The sequence below is a fragment of the Scyliorhinus canicula genome, chromosome 9 (assembly GCF_902713615.1).
Source record: "Scyliorhinus canicula chromosome 9, sScyCan1.1, whole genome shotgun sequence".
In the NCBI taxonomy this organism is placed as follows: Eukaryota; Metazoa; Chordata; class Chondrichthyes; order Carcharhiniformes; family Scyliorhinidae; genus Scyliorhinus; species Scyliorhinus canicula.
Window position 1 is genome coordinate 96833344 of NC_052154.1, and position 18510 is coordinate 96851853.

Here is an 18510-nt window from a genome sequence, read left to right on the forward strand (position 1 = left end):
TTCAAGCCAATACAAACGTATTCATAAAGAACTTTGCATCATAATTCAATCTTGCATCCCCCCAAAAGGAAATTCAAAAAATCCAAAATCTGACATCTTCCCTTTATGGTGGAGGAAGCTGCAGCTCCTAATGTCAGCAGCTGTGTGTTGGGAAAGAAAGGGGGTCAGAGGTTTGTGACTCCCCCCCCCCCCCCCCCCCATTACTGTTGATCTCAGAGAGGCACTGACATGGGCACAGAGATGGTATCTAGCTGCCAGCTTGGTTAGGATGATAGGCGAGTGGCACTTTCCTGATACCTGCAAAGGTCCTACAGCTTTGCCACTGCATCAGCTCACAGCTTCCAATTCCGCTTTCCTCCTTTGCCTTTGCAGTCCCCAGGCTTTATCATCTGCCCTCACTTACCCCCTTGCAGCCGCGATTTCATTCGTCTTTCACGTAGGCTGAAGAGGGCTTCTATGCCCAGCTCGTTGAGTTCTTGCAGGCGAGCCATCACTTCTGGTGTCACCCAGGCAGGCAGAGAGAAGTTGTGAATTTTCTGCAAAGGTTAGACAAAAATACAAGTTAACTTTCTGGAAATCCAGAGGTGGGGAACTCATGTTTAAACACATTCTGGCATCAGGGGGTGGGTAAATGGGTGCTATGTCTTTTCGTCCGACGTCATTTCGTCCAACGACACTTCGTCCACGTCTTTTGGTCCAACGTCTTTTTGTCCGCACGTCTTTTGGTCCAATGTCTTTTTGTCCGATGATTTTTTTCGTCAAAGACTTTTTGTGACTTGTTACGTTTTTTTGTCGGATGATTTTTTTGTCAAAGACTTTTTGCAACTTGACTTTTTGTAACTTGCTTAGTAGCACTCCACTCCACTCCCCACATTAACTTTTTGTAAATAGAAATCTTCTCTAATGCACATAGCAAGGTATAATATGCAATAAAGGATTTTTATTACCGGTCTCTTTCCTTTAACGAGCCTCGTTAAAGGATAGTTATTTTCGTTCTCTTTCCTTTAACGAGCCTCGTTAAAGGATAGATATTATCGTTCTCTTTCTTAATTCGCCCATCCCGTAATGGCAAAGTTCATTGTGTCAACGAAAAGTAAACGGAAGGTAGCTGATGGAAATAACTATATCTACGATTTTCATTCGAGCAGTCCAAACCTAGGAAAAGAATACTGGAGATGTGAGAAAAGAAGGCTATGTTCAGTGCGGATTCACACGGTAACAGAAAACAATGAGCCGAAAATTATTTATTTCTCTAATGAGCACCTTCATCCAGCTGATGTTGATTCGTTAAATGCTAGAAAAGCAGTTGCAGAAATAAAGCATGAAGCAGTGGAAAACATAGCAGCAAGTTCGCGTACCATACTAGCGGCCAAGTTTACGCAGCTATCAGAAAATACCTGCTCTCAACTCCCTAGGTTGCCCGTTGTCTCAAGGACTATTCAAAGGTGCCGACAAAAAAATTCTGGATTTCCCGCTAATCCAGCGGCTAGACACGGTTTTGAAATACCTGACAAATATTGTAAACTTGACAATGGCGAACAGTTTCTGAGATACGATTCGGGCGCCGAGGATCAACAGCGCTTACTAGTATTCGCATCAGAAAGTGCTCTTCAGGATTTAGCATCATATCGTCATTGGGCATGCGATGGGACATTCAAGATTGTGCCACAACAGTGGTTTCAACTGTTCTGCATTCATGTACAAGTTAAAGGAAGCAGTTTTCCACGGGTCTTTGCATTACTGCCGAATAAAAGAAAGCAGACATACGAATTATTCTTTGACCAATTGAAAATTATGCAACCTAATGCAGATCCGATTGATATCATGGCAGATTTCGAAGTTGCAGTTCACAAGGCAATTAATTCATCATTCCTTAATTCATCTGTCGTGGCATGTTTGTTTCATTTGAGCCAATCTGTGTTTCGAAAAATTACCGATTTAGGCCTCAAAGAAAAATACAATACAGACTCTGAATTCTGTCTTAAAATTCGATGTTTTTCAGCATTAGCTTTCCTCCCCGTTGAAGATGTCGAAGAGGCTTATGAAGATTTGATAGACGATGAAGAAATACCTGCTGAATTCATCGTTTACTTCGACTTGACTTACATAGGCATTGTGAGAGGACGTGGTGCCAGACGAAGGAGAGAAACACGTACATTCCCGACAGCTGTATGGAATGTTAATCAGCGTGTTCTACAAGATCAACCGAGAACAAATAATGCTGCTGAGGGGTTTCATTCTGCGATAAAGCGTTCGGTGGGTGGAGCTCATTTGAATATCTGGAGGTTAATCAAAACTCTGAAGGAAGAGGAAGGGTTCATAATAGGCAAAAAGGCTCAAATTCTTCGGGGAGATCAGTCGACTTCATGTACGCGATATAAGAAAATAACTGAACGCCTCAAAAGATTGGTCGTTGAATATGATTCTACAACAAAAATTGATTTCTTGAGGAATGTTGCTTACAATTTACATCAATTTTAAGTAATTTCGGGAATTTTAAGTAATTAGTAAACTTTTAGATTTTTTAACTGCATTTTTAGATTTTTTAACTGCATTTTTCAACTTGCATTTTACTTGCATTTTATCAATTACTTGCATTTTAGCAATTAAATTCACTTGCTGTATTGTACTTGCATTTTATCAATTAAATGGTTTTATACGGAGTTAATTTGTAATTGGATAATTGGACAAAAAGACGTTGGACCAAAAGACGTGGACAAAGTGTCGTTGGACGAAGTGACGTCGGACGAAAAGACGCGACACGGGGTAAATGTGAGGGATGGATTAATTCCACACACCTGCCACTACTTCCCAAAGAAGTTAAATAAGAGAAGGACAAGCCTAAGTGAGGGTTAGGGGAGCAGTGTTTGGCTGAACATAATCATGAGGAAAGGGGGGGGGGGGGGTACAGGGAGGAAGGCAAAACGGTGAGAAATTGGGAGCAATGGAGAAGCTTGAATGACAAGGGAAAAGTGGGGGATCAGAGAGGAGTGGGAGTGACAAGGGGAAAGTGGGGGATCAGAGGGGAGTGGGAGTGACAAGGGAAAAGTGGGGGATCAGAGAGGAGTGGGAGTGACAAGGGGAAAGTGGGGGATCAGAGAGGAGTGGGAGTGACAAGGGGAAAGTGGGGGATCAGAGAGGAGTGGGAGTGACAAGGGGAAAGTGGGGGATCAGAGAGGAGTGGGAGTGACAAGGGGAAAGTGGGGGATCAGAGAGGAGTGGGAGTGACAAGGGGAAAGTGGGGGATCAGAGAGGAGTGGGAGTGACAAGGGGAAAGTGGGGGATCAGAGAGGAGTGGGAGTGACAAGGGGAAAGTGGGGGATCAGAGAGGAGTGGGAGTGACAAGGGGAAAGTGGGGGATCAGAGAGGAGTGGGAGTGATAAGGAGAAGGGGAGTAGGAAGGAGAAGGGGTAGCGAGAAGAACAGGTGGGAGGGGGAGCGAGAAGAACAGGTGGGAGGGGGAGTGAGGGGAAGAGGAAGTGAGAGGGGGATCAAGAGGGAAGGGAAAGTAGAACAAGAGGATGATTGAGTGGGGAGGGGCAGGGTCAGCGAGATGAGGAGAGCAAAAAAGAGTAAAGATGACAGGAAATACAAAAATAAGGCCATTCAGCCCTTCGAGCCTGTCCTGCCATTTATTAAGATTATAGCTAAACTAACACTCTCAAAGTCCACTTTCCGACCTTATCTCCATTACCCTAAATACCTAACAGCATGGTAGCACAGTGGGTAGCACTGTGGCTTCACAGCGCCACGGTCCCAGTTAGGTTCAACGAATGGCCTAATGGGAAGTTGGACTTGGCCGAATTCAAATACACTGAAACTCAGACAAAATGCCAGAGCATGTCTGAACCACCCTATCAATCTCCCATCAAGTGATATCGTTCCAATTGATATGCACTGGTCTTGTGATGATCGGTATTTACCTTTAATACCTTGCCCCTTTAAGAGGCTTGGAACCCTGGGGGACTCCGCCTCTGGCTACGCCCCCTGGAAACAGGATATAAGATGAGACTCCATTTTGCGAGCACACTTCTCTCGGATGCAGTCCTGTTCTCTGAATATTAAAGCCTTTGATTACTGACCTCACTTTCGCGTCGTAATTGAGAGTGCCTCAATTTAATATACAGACACATCAAGATGGACAGCGCTCTAAAACTGAGAAACTCACCCTGGTCGCCAGGTCGCTGGAAGCCCCGGAAATTTTTAAACATTGGTTCCGATGTTTCGAGGACTATCTGGACTCCTCAACGACTGATGTCGACAGCACTCGCAAGCTGCGCTTACTACATGGCCGGGTGAGCCACCGACTCTCCGCCATGATCGAAACCGCTACAACCTATGAGGCGGCGATCGAAATATTGAAGAAACGCTTCATAAAAACTACTAACGAGGTACACACCAGACATTTGCTCTCATCCTGCAGCCAGCGTTCCGGGGAAACGCTGGACGAGTTCGTGGAAAGACTCACCGTGCTCGCGAGGAACTGTGACCACAAAGCAGTGACGGCAGAAGAACACAGGAACTTACATATCCGCGACGCCCTTGTGTCTGGCATCAGGTCCTCGTACAGCCGGCAACGGCTCCTAGAAGACGGGGCGAAGGATCTCCAAGGCACGGTAACGCTCGCCTCTTCTCTCGAAACGGCCCACCATAACCTCCGTACGCACTCCGCGGACCTTACGAACCCCTCTCGATCCCCTCCAGACTCGGCCACGCTACAGGCCTGTGCCACGCGACGATCCACTCACTCCGGGGGCTCTCCGTGCTATTTCTGTGGGCAAGGCCAGCACCCACGTCAGCGTTGCCCGGCCCGATCCGCGATCTGCAACGACTGCGGGAAGAAAGGGCACTTCGCGAAAGTCTGCCTGGCTGGGCCTAAAGGCCACAAATCAGGCCCAGAAATCAAACTCCCGGCCTCACAGACCCCGCAACGCGGCCGCGCTGCGGCCGGGCACGCCCACTTCCGACGCGTCATGGATCTCGTGCGAGTCATGGGAGCGACCATCTTGGCGGTGGCCATCTTCGAAACCCGACACGTGCGACCGGCGGCGGCAGCCATCTTGTGACTCCGGGCGGCCATTTTGTGAGTTCGACTCTGACGGCCTGCAACTAGGAGCAATCACACTCGATCAATCGCGGCCGAAACACCTGCGAAACTTAATGATGCGGGTGCGAATCAACGGCCACGACACTCCGTGCCTATTCGACTCCGGGAGCACGGAGAGCTTTATCCACCCAGACACGGTAAGGCCCTGTCCCGCCTCCCGAACTATCGCCCTCGCCTCAGGGTCCCATTTGGTTCAAATCACGGGATATTGTGTCGCTGACCTCGCAATTCAAGGCGCGAAATACTCCCGTTTTAAACTTTACATCTTTCCTCAACTCTGCGCCCCCCTGCTGCTCGGCCTCGACTTTCAGTGCAGCCACCGGAGCCTGACACTGAAGTTCGGCGGAACCCTGCCCCCACTCACAGTCTGCAGCCTGGCGACACTCAAAGTTGCGCCACCCCGCCTCTTCGCGAACCTCAGTCCCGCCTGTAAGCCCATCGCCACCAAGAGTCGCCGGTACAGTACCCAAGACATGACTTTTATCAAGTCAGAGGTTCAGCGGCTACTAAAAGAGGGGGTCATAGAGGCCAGCAACAGCCCTTGGAGGGCCCAAGTATTGGTAGTCCGCTCCGGGGAAAAGCAACGAATGGTAGTGGATTATAGCCAGACAGTAAACCCTTCACACAACTCGATGCTTACCCACTTCCCCGAATAGCTGAAATGGTGACTCAAATCGCCCAGTATCGGGTATTCTCCACGGTTGACCTCAAATCGGCCTACCATCAACTCCCTATTCGCTCAGAGGACCGCCCCTACACGGCTTTTGAAGCAGCCGGTCGGCTGTTTCACTTCCTCAGGGTACCCTTTGGTGTTAAAAACGGAGTCTCCGTTTTCCAGAGGGCGATGGATCAAATGGTGGACCAGTACGGCTTACGGGCGACCTTCCCGTACTTGGACAACGTCACCATCTGCGGCCATGACCAGCAGGATCACGACGCAAACCTGAGGAAGTTCCTCCAGACTGCCGGGCCCTCAACCTCACGTACAACAAAGAGAAATGCGTGTTCCACACAACCCGGCTCGCCATCCTCGGCTACGTCGTGGAGAACGGGGTCCTAGGCCAGGACCCCGACCGCATGCGTCCCCTTAAGGAACTCCCCCTCCCCCGTAGCCTCAAGGCACTCAAACTGTGCTTGGGGCTTTTCTCCTATTACGCCCAGTGGGTCCCCAGATATGCGGACAAAGCCCGGCCACTCATTAAGACCACGGTTTTTCCTCTGACGGATGAGGCCCAGTCGGCTTTCGACCGTATCAAGGCCGGCATCATCAAGGCCGCCATGCACGCGGTGGACAAAGCCATTCCCTTCCAAATAGAAAGCGATGCATCAGACGTCGCCCTGGCTGCTACCCTCAACCAAGCGGGCAGACTGGTAGCGTTCTTCTCCCGAACCCTCAATGCCTTGGAAATTCGGCACTCTGCAGTCGAGAAGGAGGCACAAGCCATAGTGGAGGCCGTGCGACACTGGAGGCACTACCTAGCTGGTAGGAGGTTCACCCTCATCACCGACCAATGGTCGGTCGCCTTTATGTTCGATAACGCACAACGGGGCAAAATAAAGAACGACAAAATTCTGAGGTGGAGAATAGAGCTCTCCACCTATACGTACGATATTAAATATCGCCCGGGGAAGCTCAACGAGTCCCCAGATGCCCTGTCTCGCGGCACGTGCGCCAACGCGCAATTGGACCGCCTGAGAGCCATCCACGATGACCTCTGCCACCCGGGGTCACCCGGCTTACCCACTTCATCAAGTCCCGCAACCTGCCCTACTCCACAGGAGAGGTCAAGGCCGTGACGAAGGCATGCCAGATCTGTGCGGAATGCAAACCACAATTCTATCGACCAGACAAGGCCCGCTTGATAAAGGCCTCTGGGCCCTTTGAGCGACTAAGCGTGGACTTCAAAGGGCCTCTCCCGTCCAACAACCGCAACATCTATTTCCTCACCGTCATTGACGAATTCTCCCGCTTCCCTTTTGCTGTCCCCTGCCCCAATACTACCTCGGCCTCCGTGATCAAGGCACTGCGCAGCATCTTCACTCTGTTTGGTTTCCCCGCTTATATTCACAGCGACCGGGGTACATCATTCATGAGCGATGAGCTGCATCGGTACCTGCTCAGCAAGGGCATCGCCTCGAGCAGGACGACGAGCTATAACCCGCGGGGAAACGGGCAAGTGGAGAGGGAGAATGCGACAGTTTGGAAGGCTGTCCTCCTAGCCCTACGGTCAAGGAGTCTCCCTATCGCCCGCTGGCAGGAAGTCCTACCCGATGCCCTGCACTCCATTAGGTCGCTCCTCTGTACGGCCACGAATGAGACCCCTCACAATAGTTTGTTTGTCTTCCCCAGGAAGTCCATCTCTGGGGTCTCGCTTCCACCCTGGCTGACAACTTCGGGTCCAGTCCTACTCCGGAGGCACGTGAGGAGCCATAAAACGGATCCAATAGTCAAGAGGGTCCACCTGCTGCACGCAAACCCTCAATATGCCTACGTCGAGCACCCCGACGGCAGGCAGGATACAGTCTCCCTGCGAGACCTGGCACCCGCTGGCTCTCCCACCGACCCCGACTTTTTTCCCACCGACCCCCCCCTTCTACCGACGCTCCCGGCCCTGCACCGACCGCCGACTTCGACAGCCCCCCCCCCCATAGCGCCCCCTGCCCCCCAGCCGGCGCCTCAGGTCTATTGTCAGTAGCCCAGATTGAGCCAGAATCTCGGGCGCCCAGAGGTCCCGTTGTTACCTTATTTGGTAAAGGGCTACGGGCCGATCACACACCAGAGATGGACACCTGGGGCAAGCTCAGGTGTCCTGTCCAATGATCATCAATGTGACCTTAGATGCTGAGACCCCCTCTCGAGTCCTCATTGGCAGAAAGCCAGAGGAAATGGCAAGTGGGCGTGAAGGGAGGGGGATAAAATAGACACCCGATGGACATCAGCAGCGAAGACTTGACGTGGGGGGTGACCTTGACCATCCAGATGGACCAGGAAGGAATGAAGAAGCTGCCAGCGAGTCTCACCTTTATGACGATGGACCAGGGAAAGAATTGGATCCACAGTTAAACCAAGCCACCTTTGCAGGTAGTATAATCGAATCTTGGGTGTTTTAATCACAGATCATAGAATTTACAGTGCGGAAGGAGGGCATTCGGCCCATCAAGTCTGCATCAGCTCATGGAGAACGTGCAGACTCCGCACAGGCAGTGACCCAAGCCGGGAATCGAACCTGGGACCCTGGAGCTGTGAAGCAATTGTGCTATCCACAATGCTACCCGTGCTGCCCTATTTCTTGAATTATATTTGTGGGTTAATTTATCGGTTAATATTGTGTGTTTAATAAAGTTGGTTGAATTTATACTTGTGTTGTCCTTTGTTCTTCTTGATAGTAAAGACACCTAGGTAAACCCTTTAAGTAAACTGGTTGAAAATATCTAAATTGGACAGATACAACACCAGGTTTGTAAATGTAAACTGTTTATTTATGAAAATAACTATAATGAAATATGATGCAGTTGGTTAGCTATTAACCAATACCCAACTTCCACTTTAACTTGCCCTCACCCTCTACACACACAAGCATAAGACAAGCAAACACAGAAGGATGGAAACGGGTAAAAAACACTTAAGTGAAAGGGAAGCGTCTTTATTTTAGATGATGGCTGTTTGCATGCTTTCAGTGAGCTTGCAGATTCAAGTCTTTGTTTTGCAGCCTGCATTGGTAGAACATAGAACATAGAACAGTACAGCACAGAACAGGCCCTTCGGCCCTCGATGTTGTGCCGAGCAATGATCACCCTACTCAAACCCACGTATCCACCCTATCCCCGTAACCCAACAACCCCCCCCCCCCCCCCCCCCCCCCCCCAACCTTACTTTTTAGGACACTACGGGCAATTTAGCATGGCCGATCCACCTAACCCGCACATCTTTGAAACCCACGCACACACGGGGAGGACGTGCAGACTCCGCACAGACAGTGACCCAGCCGGGAATCGAACCTGGGACCCTGGAGCTGTGAAGCATTTATTCTTTTTTTTTTATAAATGTTTTTATTCAGTTTTCGTATTTTATATTGAACAAATTACAAATTGTTAGGAGAGAGAAAAAAAAAACAAACAAAAACAAACACGCAAAAATTAACATACATATTTACAGGTAAGCATCTTCGTAGTAGTAACTGCGCCCCCCCCCCCCCCTCAACATGTTTATTTAGCTTGGTTTTGGGCCTTAGCTAGCCATCGAACCCCCGTAACGAACCTGTAGCCCCCCCCCCCCCTCCCGCTACCTTCCCCCGACTATTCTTCCTCTTGTACATTGGCCACAAATAGGTCCCGGAACAGTTGCATGAATGGCTCCCACGTTCTGTGGAAGCCGTCGTCCGACCCTCGGATGGCAAATTTGATTTTCTCCATTTGGAGAGATTCCGAGAGGTCGGACAGCCAGTCCGCAGCTCTGGGCGGTGCTGCTGACCGCCAGCCAAACAGGATTCTACGGCGGGCGATCAGGGAGGCAAAGGCAAGGGCGTCCGCCCTCCTCCCCAGGAATAGATCTGGCTGTTCTGAAACCCCGAAGACCGCCACTATCGGGCATGGCTCCACCCTCACTCCCACCACTTTGGACATTACCTCGAAGAAGGCTGTCCAGTACTCCACGAGTCTGGGGCAGGACCAGAACATGTGGGCGTGGTTGGCCGGGCCTCTTTGGCACCGTTCACATCTGTCTTCCACCTCCGGGAAGAACCTACTCATACGGGTTCTTGTTAAGTGGGCTCTATGTACCACTTTTAGTTGCGTCAGGCTGAGCCTTGCGCACGTGGAGGTGGAGTTGACCCTATGCAGTGCTTCGCTTCAGAGTCCCCACCCGATCTCCATCCCCAGGTCGTCCTCCCATTTCCTCCTTGTTGCGTCCAGTACGGTGTCGTCCCTATCTACCAGTCGGTCATACATGTCACTACAGTTCCCTTTCTCTAGGATACTTGCGTCCAGTAGGTCTTCCAGTAGTGTCTGTCGTGGCGGTTGTGGGTACGTCCTTGTCTCCTTTCGTAGGAAGTTTTTGAGCTGCAGGTACCGTAGCTCGTTCCCCCCAGCTAGCTGAAATTTCTCTGTCAGTTCGTCCAGTGTTGCGATCCTGTCGTCCGTGTATAGGTCCCTGACTGTCAGTGTCCCCCCGTCCTGCCTCCACCTTTTGAAGGTGGCGTCGGTCAGTGCTGGTTGAACCTATGGTTGTTGCAGATGGGAGCCCTGTTCGACATTTTGGTCAGGCCAAGTTGCTGCCGCAGTTGGTTCCAGGATTGGAGGGTGGCTGTCACCACTGGGCTGCTGGAGTGTTTTTTGGGTGGGGATGGGAGTGCTGCCGTGGCGAGGGCCCGGAGGGAGGTCCCATGCAGGAGGCCTCCTCCGCACGCACCCACTCAGCTTCTGGCTCCTGGATCCATCCCCTTACTCGCTCGGCTGTTGCTGCCCAGTGGTAGAATTGTAGATTCGGGAGGGCTAACCCTCCCCTGGTTTTTGTTTTTTGTAAGACCTTCTTTGGGATCCTAGCATTTTTACCCCCCCATACGAACGCCATGATGAGTTTGTCCAGCGCTTTGAAAAAGGCCTTGGGGATGTAGATCGGAATGGATCTAAACAGGAAGAGGAACCTGGGCAGTACGTTCATTTTGATCGTCTGAACTCTCCCCGCGAGGGAGAGCGGGAGTGTGTTCCATCTTTGCAGGTCCTTTTTAACTTCCTCCGTCAGGCTGGTGAGGTTCCATTTGTGGATCCCTTTCCAGTCATGGGCTATTTGGATCCCCAGGTAGCGGAATTTATGTCGGGCTTGTTTGAACGGCAGCCCCTTTAGTGCTGCCCCCCCCCCCCCCCCCCCCCCCCCCCCCCTTGCGGGTGTAATGGGAAGATCTCACTTTTGCTCATGTTGAGTTTGTAGCCCGAGAAGGCTCCAAACTCTTTCAGGAGCGCGATGATTCCGTCCATGCTGCTTTGTGGGTCCGAGATATAGAGGAGCAGATCATCCGCATAGAGTGAGACTCTGTGCTCTCTACCTCCCCTTCGGATCCCCCTCCAATTTTTTGCTGCCCTGAGCGCGATTGCTAGCGGTTCGATTGCTAGTGCGAACAGCAGCGGGGACAGTGGGCATCCTTGTCTGGTGCCCCTGTGCAGCTGGAAGTATTGGGAGTTGGTATTGTTGGTCTGTACACTCGCCATGGGAGCGTTGTACAGGAGCTTTACCCAAGCTGTGAACCCTGTTCCAAGCCCGAACCGCTCCAGTACCTCTATGAGGTATATCCATTCGACTCTGTCGAAGGCCTTTTCTGCGTCCAGGGAGACGATCACCTCTTGTGTTCTCTCCCCGGAGGGGGTCATTATCACGTTCAGCAGGCGCCTGATGTTCGCGGTCAGCTGTCTACCTTTGACAAAGCCCGTCTGGTCCTCTGTGACCACCTCAGGTGCACAGTCTTCTAGCCTTTTGGCTAGGATTTTGGCCAGTATTTTGGCGTCTGCATTCAGCAGAGATATGGGTCTGTATGACCCACATTCCGTTGGGTCTTTGTCTTTCTTAGGTATCAGCGAGATTGAGGCCTGTGCTAACGTGGGTGGCAACGTGCCCCTAGCTAGCGAGTCTGTGAACATCTCCCGCATGTGCGGGGCCAGCGCTGTCGCAAATTTTTTGTAGAAGTCCGCCGGGAATCCGTCCGGTCCCGGCGCCTTCCCCGCCTGCATGGAGCTAATGCTCTCCATGATCTCTCCCAGTGCTAGTGGTGCTTCCAGATCCCGTTTTCTGCCCTCTCCCACAACTGGTATGTTCAGTCCGTCAAGAAACCGGTTCATCCCAGCCTTCCCCGTTGGGGGCTCTGAGGTGTACAGCTCTTGGTAGAAGGCCTTGAAGGTTTTGTTAATCCTCTCTGGTTCTGTTTCCAACGTGCCTCTGGTATCTCTGATTTGCGCAATTTCTCTGCTGGCTGCCTGCTTTCTCAGCTGGTGGGCCAACAGGCGGCTGGCTTTGTCTCCGTGTTCGTATAGGGCCCCGCGTGCCTGGCGGAGTTGGTGTACTGCTTTCCTGGTGGAGAGCAGGTCAAAGTTCCTTTGTAATTCTTTTCTCTCCGCCAGGAGTTCTACAGTCGGGGCCTCGGAGTGAAGCATTTATTCTAACCACCATGCTACCGTGCTGCCCCAAAAATTTAGTGTACCCAATTATTTTTTTCCAATTAAGGGGCAATTTAGCATGGCCAATTCACCTACCCTGTACATCTTTTGGGTTATGGGGGTGAGACCCATGCAAACATGGGGAGAATGTGTAAACTTCACATGGACAGTGCCCCAGAGCTGGAATCGAACCTGGGACCTTGGTGCCGTGAGGCAGCAGCACTAACCACTGCGCCACCATGCTGCCCCTGAAGTAGTTCTCTATAGTTTAAAAATGTAGTACTCACAAGTTTCTTGGAGAGGCAGAGTCTTTGTTTCAAATTTTACTTTGAGTTAGTGGTTTGACTTCAGGCCTCTGTAGTTTCAGGAACACAGCACTCAAAGGCTACTGGAGAGATAGAGAGGCAGCCTCCTGCAGAGAGCTAGCTGGATATTTCTGGAGAGAATTAGCTAGATCTATTCCTTCATGCAGAATCAAAACCAAAACCTCAGGTGTTACCCTTACACTGGGATAAGATCCAGTCACTGCGTGTTACCAGGTGGAGCGCAGCCTTTTGGGCCAATTCGTTGGCCACCAGACAAATGAATCCAACCGGATCCCATCGCATCTCCCTCACTAATACCGGCCAGTGTGCAGTTCCACTTTACACCAGCACAGGCTTCTGGATTCTTCTGCTTGAATTAAAGGTACAGGCTGCTTGCCTTAAAAGACACATGTCCATCAATCATCCTAGGATCAAAAAGGTATCAGCAAAAATAAAACAAAGGGAAAATAAGGGCATAAACAGTCATTAAACAGGAAGGGCCTTACTGTACTCACCTCACACAATATGGTATCGTACAGTTTCCACACATTTTCAAATGTCACCTTCAGCTTGGTCTTCTCAGACACCATGTCCAGCAAGGCCTAGATGGGGAGCCAGAACACCACATCAGAAAGTGCCTCAGTTCATTGGCAATAAGTCCCTAAGACTATCACAGATGCATTCCCCCCCCAACCTCACCACTGTTCTAACTAGTGGTTAGCACTGCTGCCTGACAGCGCCATGGGCCCGGGTTCAATTCCAATCTTGGTTGACTGTCTGTGTGGAGTTTGCGCGTTCTATCCATGCCTGCCTGGCTTTCCTCCGGTTTCCTCCCACGGTCTAAAGACGTGCAGGTTAAGTGGATTGGCCACGATAAATTGCCCCTTAGCATCCAAAGGTTAGGTGGGGTAACGGCGATAGGGCGGCTGGGCCTAGTTAGGGTGTTGATACAGAGGGTTAGTGCATACTCAATTGAATGAACGACCTCCTTCTGCAATGTAGGTATTCTATTTTATGAGAGAGGGTCCATGAGACACTCCCCCCTCCAGAGAGAGGGTCCCTGAAACACTCCTCCCTCCGGAGGGTTGCTGAGACAGCCTTCCCCTCAGAGAGAGGGTCCTTAAGACACTGCCCTCAGAGTAAAGGACCCTGAGACAGCCTTCCCCTCCGGAAGAGGGTCCCCGAGGCACTGCACCCCCCCCCACCCGAAAGTGGGTCCCCGAGACACTGCCCCCCCGCAGAGAGAGCATCACTGAGACACTGACCACCCCCCCAGAGAGAGCGTCACTGAGACACTGCCCCCCCCAGAGAGAGCGTCACTGAGACACTGACCCCTCCCAGAGAGAGCGTCACTGAGACACTGCCCCCCCCAGAGCGTGTCACTGAGACACTGCCCCCCCCCAGAGAGAGCATCACTGAGACACTGACCCCCCCCCCAGAGAGAGCGTCACTGAGACACTGCCCCCCCCAGACAGAGCGTCACTGAGACACTCCCCCCCCCAGAGAGAGCGTCAAAGAGACACTGACCCCTCCCAGAGAGAGCGTCACTGAGACACTGCCCCCCCCAGAGAGAGCGTCACTGAGACACTGCCCCCCCCGCAGAGAAAGCGTCACTGAGACACTGCCCCCCCAGAGCGTGTCACTGAGACACTGACCTCTCCCAGAGAGAGCGTCACAGAGACACTGCCCCCCCGCAGAGAGAGCGTCACAGAGACACTGCCCCCCCCCGCAGAGAGAGCATCACAGAGACACTGACCCACCCCCGCAGAGAGAGCATCACAGAGACACTGACCCCCCCCGCAGAGAGAGCATCACAGAGACACTGACCCCCCCCCCGCAGAGAGAGCATCACTGAGACACTGACCCCCCCCGCAGAGAGAGCGTCACAGAGACACTGCCACCCCCCCCGCAGAGAGAGCGTCACAGAGACCCTGCCACCCCCCCCGCAGAGAGAGCATCACTGAGACACTGACCCCTCACCGCAGAGAGAGCCTCACTGAGACACTGACCCCTCCCATAGAGAGTGTCACAGAGACTCTGCCCCCCCCAGAGAGAGTGTCACTGAGACACTGCCCCCCCCAGAGAGAGTGTCACTGAGACACTGCCCCCCCAGACGTCACTGAGACACGCCCCCCCCAGAGAGAGCGTCACTGAGACACTGCCCCCCCAGACGTCACTGAGACACTGCCCCCCCCAGAGTAGAGAGCATCAGAGACACTGCCCCCCCCAGAGAGAGGATCACTGAGACACTGCCCCCCCCAGAGAGAGCGTCACTGAGACACCCCCCCCAGAGAGAGCGCCACTGAGACACCCCCCCCAGAGAGAGCATCACTGAGACACTGCCCCCCCCAGAGAGAGCGTTACTGAGACACTGCCCCCCCCCGCAGAGAGAGCGTCACTGAGACACTGCCCCCCCAGAGAGAGAGCGTCACTGAGACATTGCCCCCCCTAGAGAGCGTCACTGAGACATTGCCCCCCCCGCAGAGAAAGCGTCACTGAGACATTGCCCCCCCCCCAGAGAGAGCGTCACTGAGACACCCCCCCCCCAGAGAGAGCGTCACTGAGACACTGCCCCCCCCAGAGAGAGCGTTACTGAGACACTGCCCCCCCCGCAGAGAGAGCGTCACTGAGACACGCCCCCCCCCAGAGAGAGCGTCACTGAGATACTGGCCCCCCCCAGAAAAGAGCGTCACAGAGACACTGTCCCCCCCAGAGAGAGCGTCACTGAGACCTGTCCCCCCCCAGAGAGAGCGTCACTGAGACACCCCCCCCCCCCCGAGAGCGTCACTGAGACATTGCCCCCCCAGAGAGAGCTTCACTGAGATACTGCCCCCCCCAGAAAGAGCGTCACAGAGACACTGCCCCCCACAGAGAGAGCGTCACTGAGACACTGCCCCCCACAGAGAGAGCGTCACAGAGACACTGTCCCCCCCCAGAGAGAGCGTCACTGAGACACTCCCCCCCCCCCCCCCCCCAGAGAGAGCGTCACTGAGACACTGTCCCCCCCCAGAGAGAGCGTCACTGAGACACTCCCCCCCCCCCCCCCCCCCCCCCCCCAGAGAGAGCGTCACTGAGACATAGAACTTAGAACGATACAGCGCAGTACAGGCCCTTCGGCCCTCGATGTTGCACCGACATGGAAAAAAAACTAAAGGCCATCGAACCTACACTATGCCCTTATCATCCATATGCTTATCCAATAAACTTTTAAATGCCCTCAATGTTGGCGCGTTCACTACTGTTGCAGGTAGGGCATTCCACGGCCTCACCACTCTTTGCGTAAAAAACCCACCTCTGACCTCTGTCCTATATCTATTACCCCTCAATTTAAGGCCATGTCCCCTCGTGCTAGCCACCCCCATCCGCGGGAGAAGGCTCTCGCTGTCCACCCTATCTAACCCTCTGATCATTTTGTATGCCTCTATTAAGTCACCTCTTAACCTTCTTCTCTCTAACGAAAACAACCTCAAGTCCATCAGCCTTTCCTCATAAGATTTTCCCTCCATACCAGGCAACATCCTGGTAAATCTCCTCTGCACCCGTTCCAAAGCTTCCACGTCCTTCCTATAATGAGGCGACCAGAACTGTACGCAATACTCCAAATGCGGCCGTACTAGAGTTTTGTACAACTGCAACATGACCTCATGGCTCCGGAACTCAATCCCTTTACCAATAAAGGCCAACACACCATAGGCCTTCTTCACAACCCTATCAACCTGGGTGGCAACTTTCAGGGATCTATGTACATGGACACCGAGATCCCTCTGCTCATCCACACTACCAAGAATTTTACCCGTAGCCAAATATTCCGCATTCCTGTTATTCTTTCCAAAGTGAATCACCTCACACTTCTCCACATTAAACTCCACTTGCCACCTCTCAGCCCAGCTCTGCAGCTTAACTATGTCCCTCCCCCAGACACTGACTCCCCCAGAGAGAGCGTCACTGAGACACTGCCCCCCCTAGAGAGCGTCGCTCAGACACTGCCGCCCCCAGAGAGAGCGTCACTGAGACACTGCCCCCCCCGCAGAGAGAGCTTCACTGAGATACTGCCCCCCCAGAGAGAGCGTAACTGAGACACTGCCCCCCCCTCAGAGAGAGCGTCACTGAGACACTGCCCCCCCCACAGAGAGAGCTTCACTGAGATACTGCCCCCCCCAGAGAGAGCGTAACTGAGACACTGCCCCCCCCACAGAGAGAGCTTCACTGAGATACTGCCCCCCCCAGAGAGAGCGTAACTGAGACACTGCCCCCCCCCTCAGAGAGAGCGTCACTGAGACACTGCCCCCCCCAGAGAGAGCGTCACTGAGACACGCCCCCCCAGAGAGAGCGTCACTGAGACATTGCCCCCCCAGAGAGAGAGCGTCACTGAGACACTGAGACACTGCCCCCCCCCCCCCCCCCCAGAGAGAGAGCGTCACTGAGACACTGGCCCCCCCAGAGAGCGTCACTGAGACACTGTCCCCCCCCCAGAGAGCGTCACTGAGACACTGTCCCCCCCCAGAGAGCGTCACTGAGACACTGCCCCCCCAGAGAGAGGATCAGAGACACTGCCCCACCCCAGAGAGAGAGCGTCACTGAAACACTGCCCCCCCCAGAGAGCGTCACTGAGACACTCCCCCCCCCCCCCCCCCCCCCCCCCCCAGAGCGAGCGTCACTGAGACACTGCCCCCCCCCGCAGAGAGAGCGTCACTGAGACACTGCCCCCCCCAGAGAGGGTGTCACTGAGACACTGCCCCCCTCCCCCCCCACCCAGCCTCACCCCTTCCTGACCCACCCGCTGGGCGGAGAGAGGGTTCCAGGGACTCACCTCTCTCCCCTCCCCGAACCCGGTCAGGAAGAGGATCCCTGATATGCTACCCACTGCCCCCACCTCCCCACGCAGAGAGGGTCCCAGTCCCAGCAGCAACACCCCCACTGCTCCCACAGTCCCAGCAGCAACACCCCCACTGCTCCCACAGTCCCAGCAGCAACACCCCCACTGCTCCCACTGTCCCAGCAGCAACACCCCCACTGCTCCCACTGTCCCAGCAGCAACACCCCCACTGCTCCCACAGTCCCAGCAGCAACACCCCCACTGCTCCCACAGTCCCAGCAGCAACACCCACACTGCTCCCACAGTCCCAGCAGCAACACCCCCACTGCTCCCACAGTCCCAGCAGCAACACCCCCACTGCTCCCACAGTCCCAGCAGCAACACCCCCACTGCTCCCACAGTCCCAGCAGCAACACCCCCACTGCTCCCACAGTCCCAGCAGCAACACCCCCACTGCTCCTCGTCCCAGCAGCAACACCCCCACTGCTCCCACAGTCCCAGCAGCAACACCCCCACTGCTCCTCGTCCCAGCAGCAACACCCCCATGGCTCCCACAGTCCCAGCAGCAACACCCCCACTGCTCCCACAGTCCCAGCAGCAACACCCCCACGGCTCCCACAGTCCCAGCAGCAACACCCCCACTGCTCCCACAGTCCCAGCAGCAACACCCCCTCTGCTCCCACAGTCCCAGCAGCAACACCCCCACTGCTCCTCGTCCCAGCAGCAACACCCCCACTGCTCCCACAGTCCCAGCAGCAACACCCCCACTGCTCCCACAGTCCCAGCAGCAACACCCCCTCTGCTCCCACAGTCCCAGCAGCAACACCCCCACTGCTCCCACAGTCCCAGCAGCAACACCCCCACTGCTCCCAGTCCCAGCAGCAACACCCCCACTGCTCCCACAGTCCCAGCAGCAACACCCCCACTGCTCCCACTGTCCCAGCAGCAACACCCCCACTGCTCCTCGTCCCAGCAGCAACACCCCCACTGCTCCCACCGTCCCAGCAGCAACACCCCCACTGCTCCCACAGTCCCAGCAGCAACACCCCCACTGCTCCCACAGTCCCAGCAGCAACACCCCCACTGCTCTCAGTCCCAGCAGCAACACCCCCACTGCTCTCAGTCCCAGCAGCAACACC

General features: G+C 53.8%; 1 protein-coding gene across 1 annotated transcript in view; it reads right to left on the reverse strand.

The window, feature by feature from the left end:
* LOC119971561 (lysosomal acid phosphatase-like) overlaps window positions 1-18510 on the reverse strand; it is a 153603-nt gene that overhangs the window by 59431 nt on the left and 75662 nt on the right. The window contains exons 6-7 of the mRNA XM_038807253.1: window positions 13071-13157; window positions 404-536 (exon numbers count right to left, since the gene is read on the reverse strand). Coding sequence (XP_038663181.1) covers window positions 404-536; window positions 13071-13157 — 220 coding nt within the window. The remainder of the gene's footprint in view (window positions 1-403; window positions 537-13070; window positions 13158-18510) is intronic.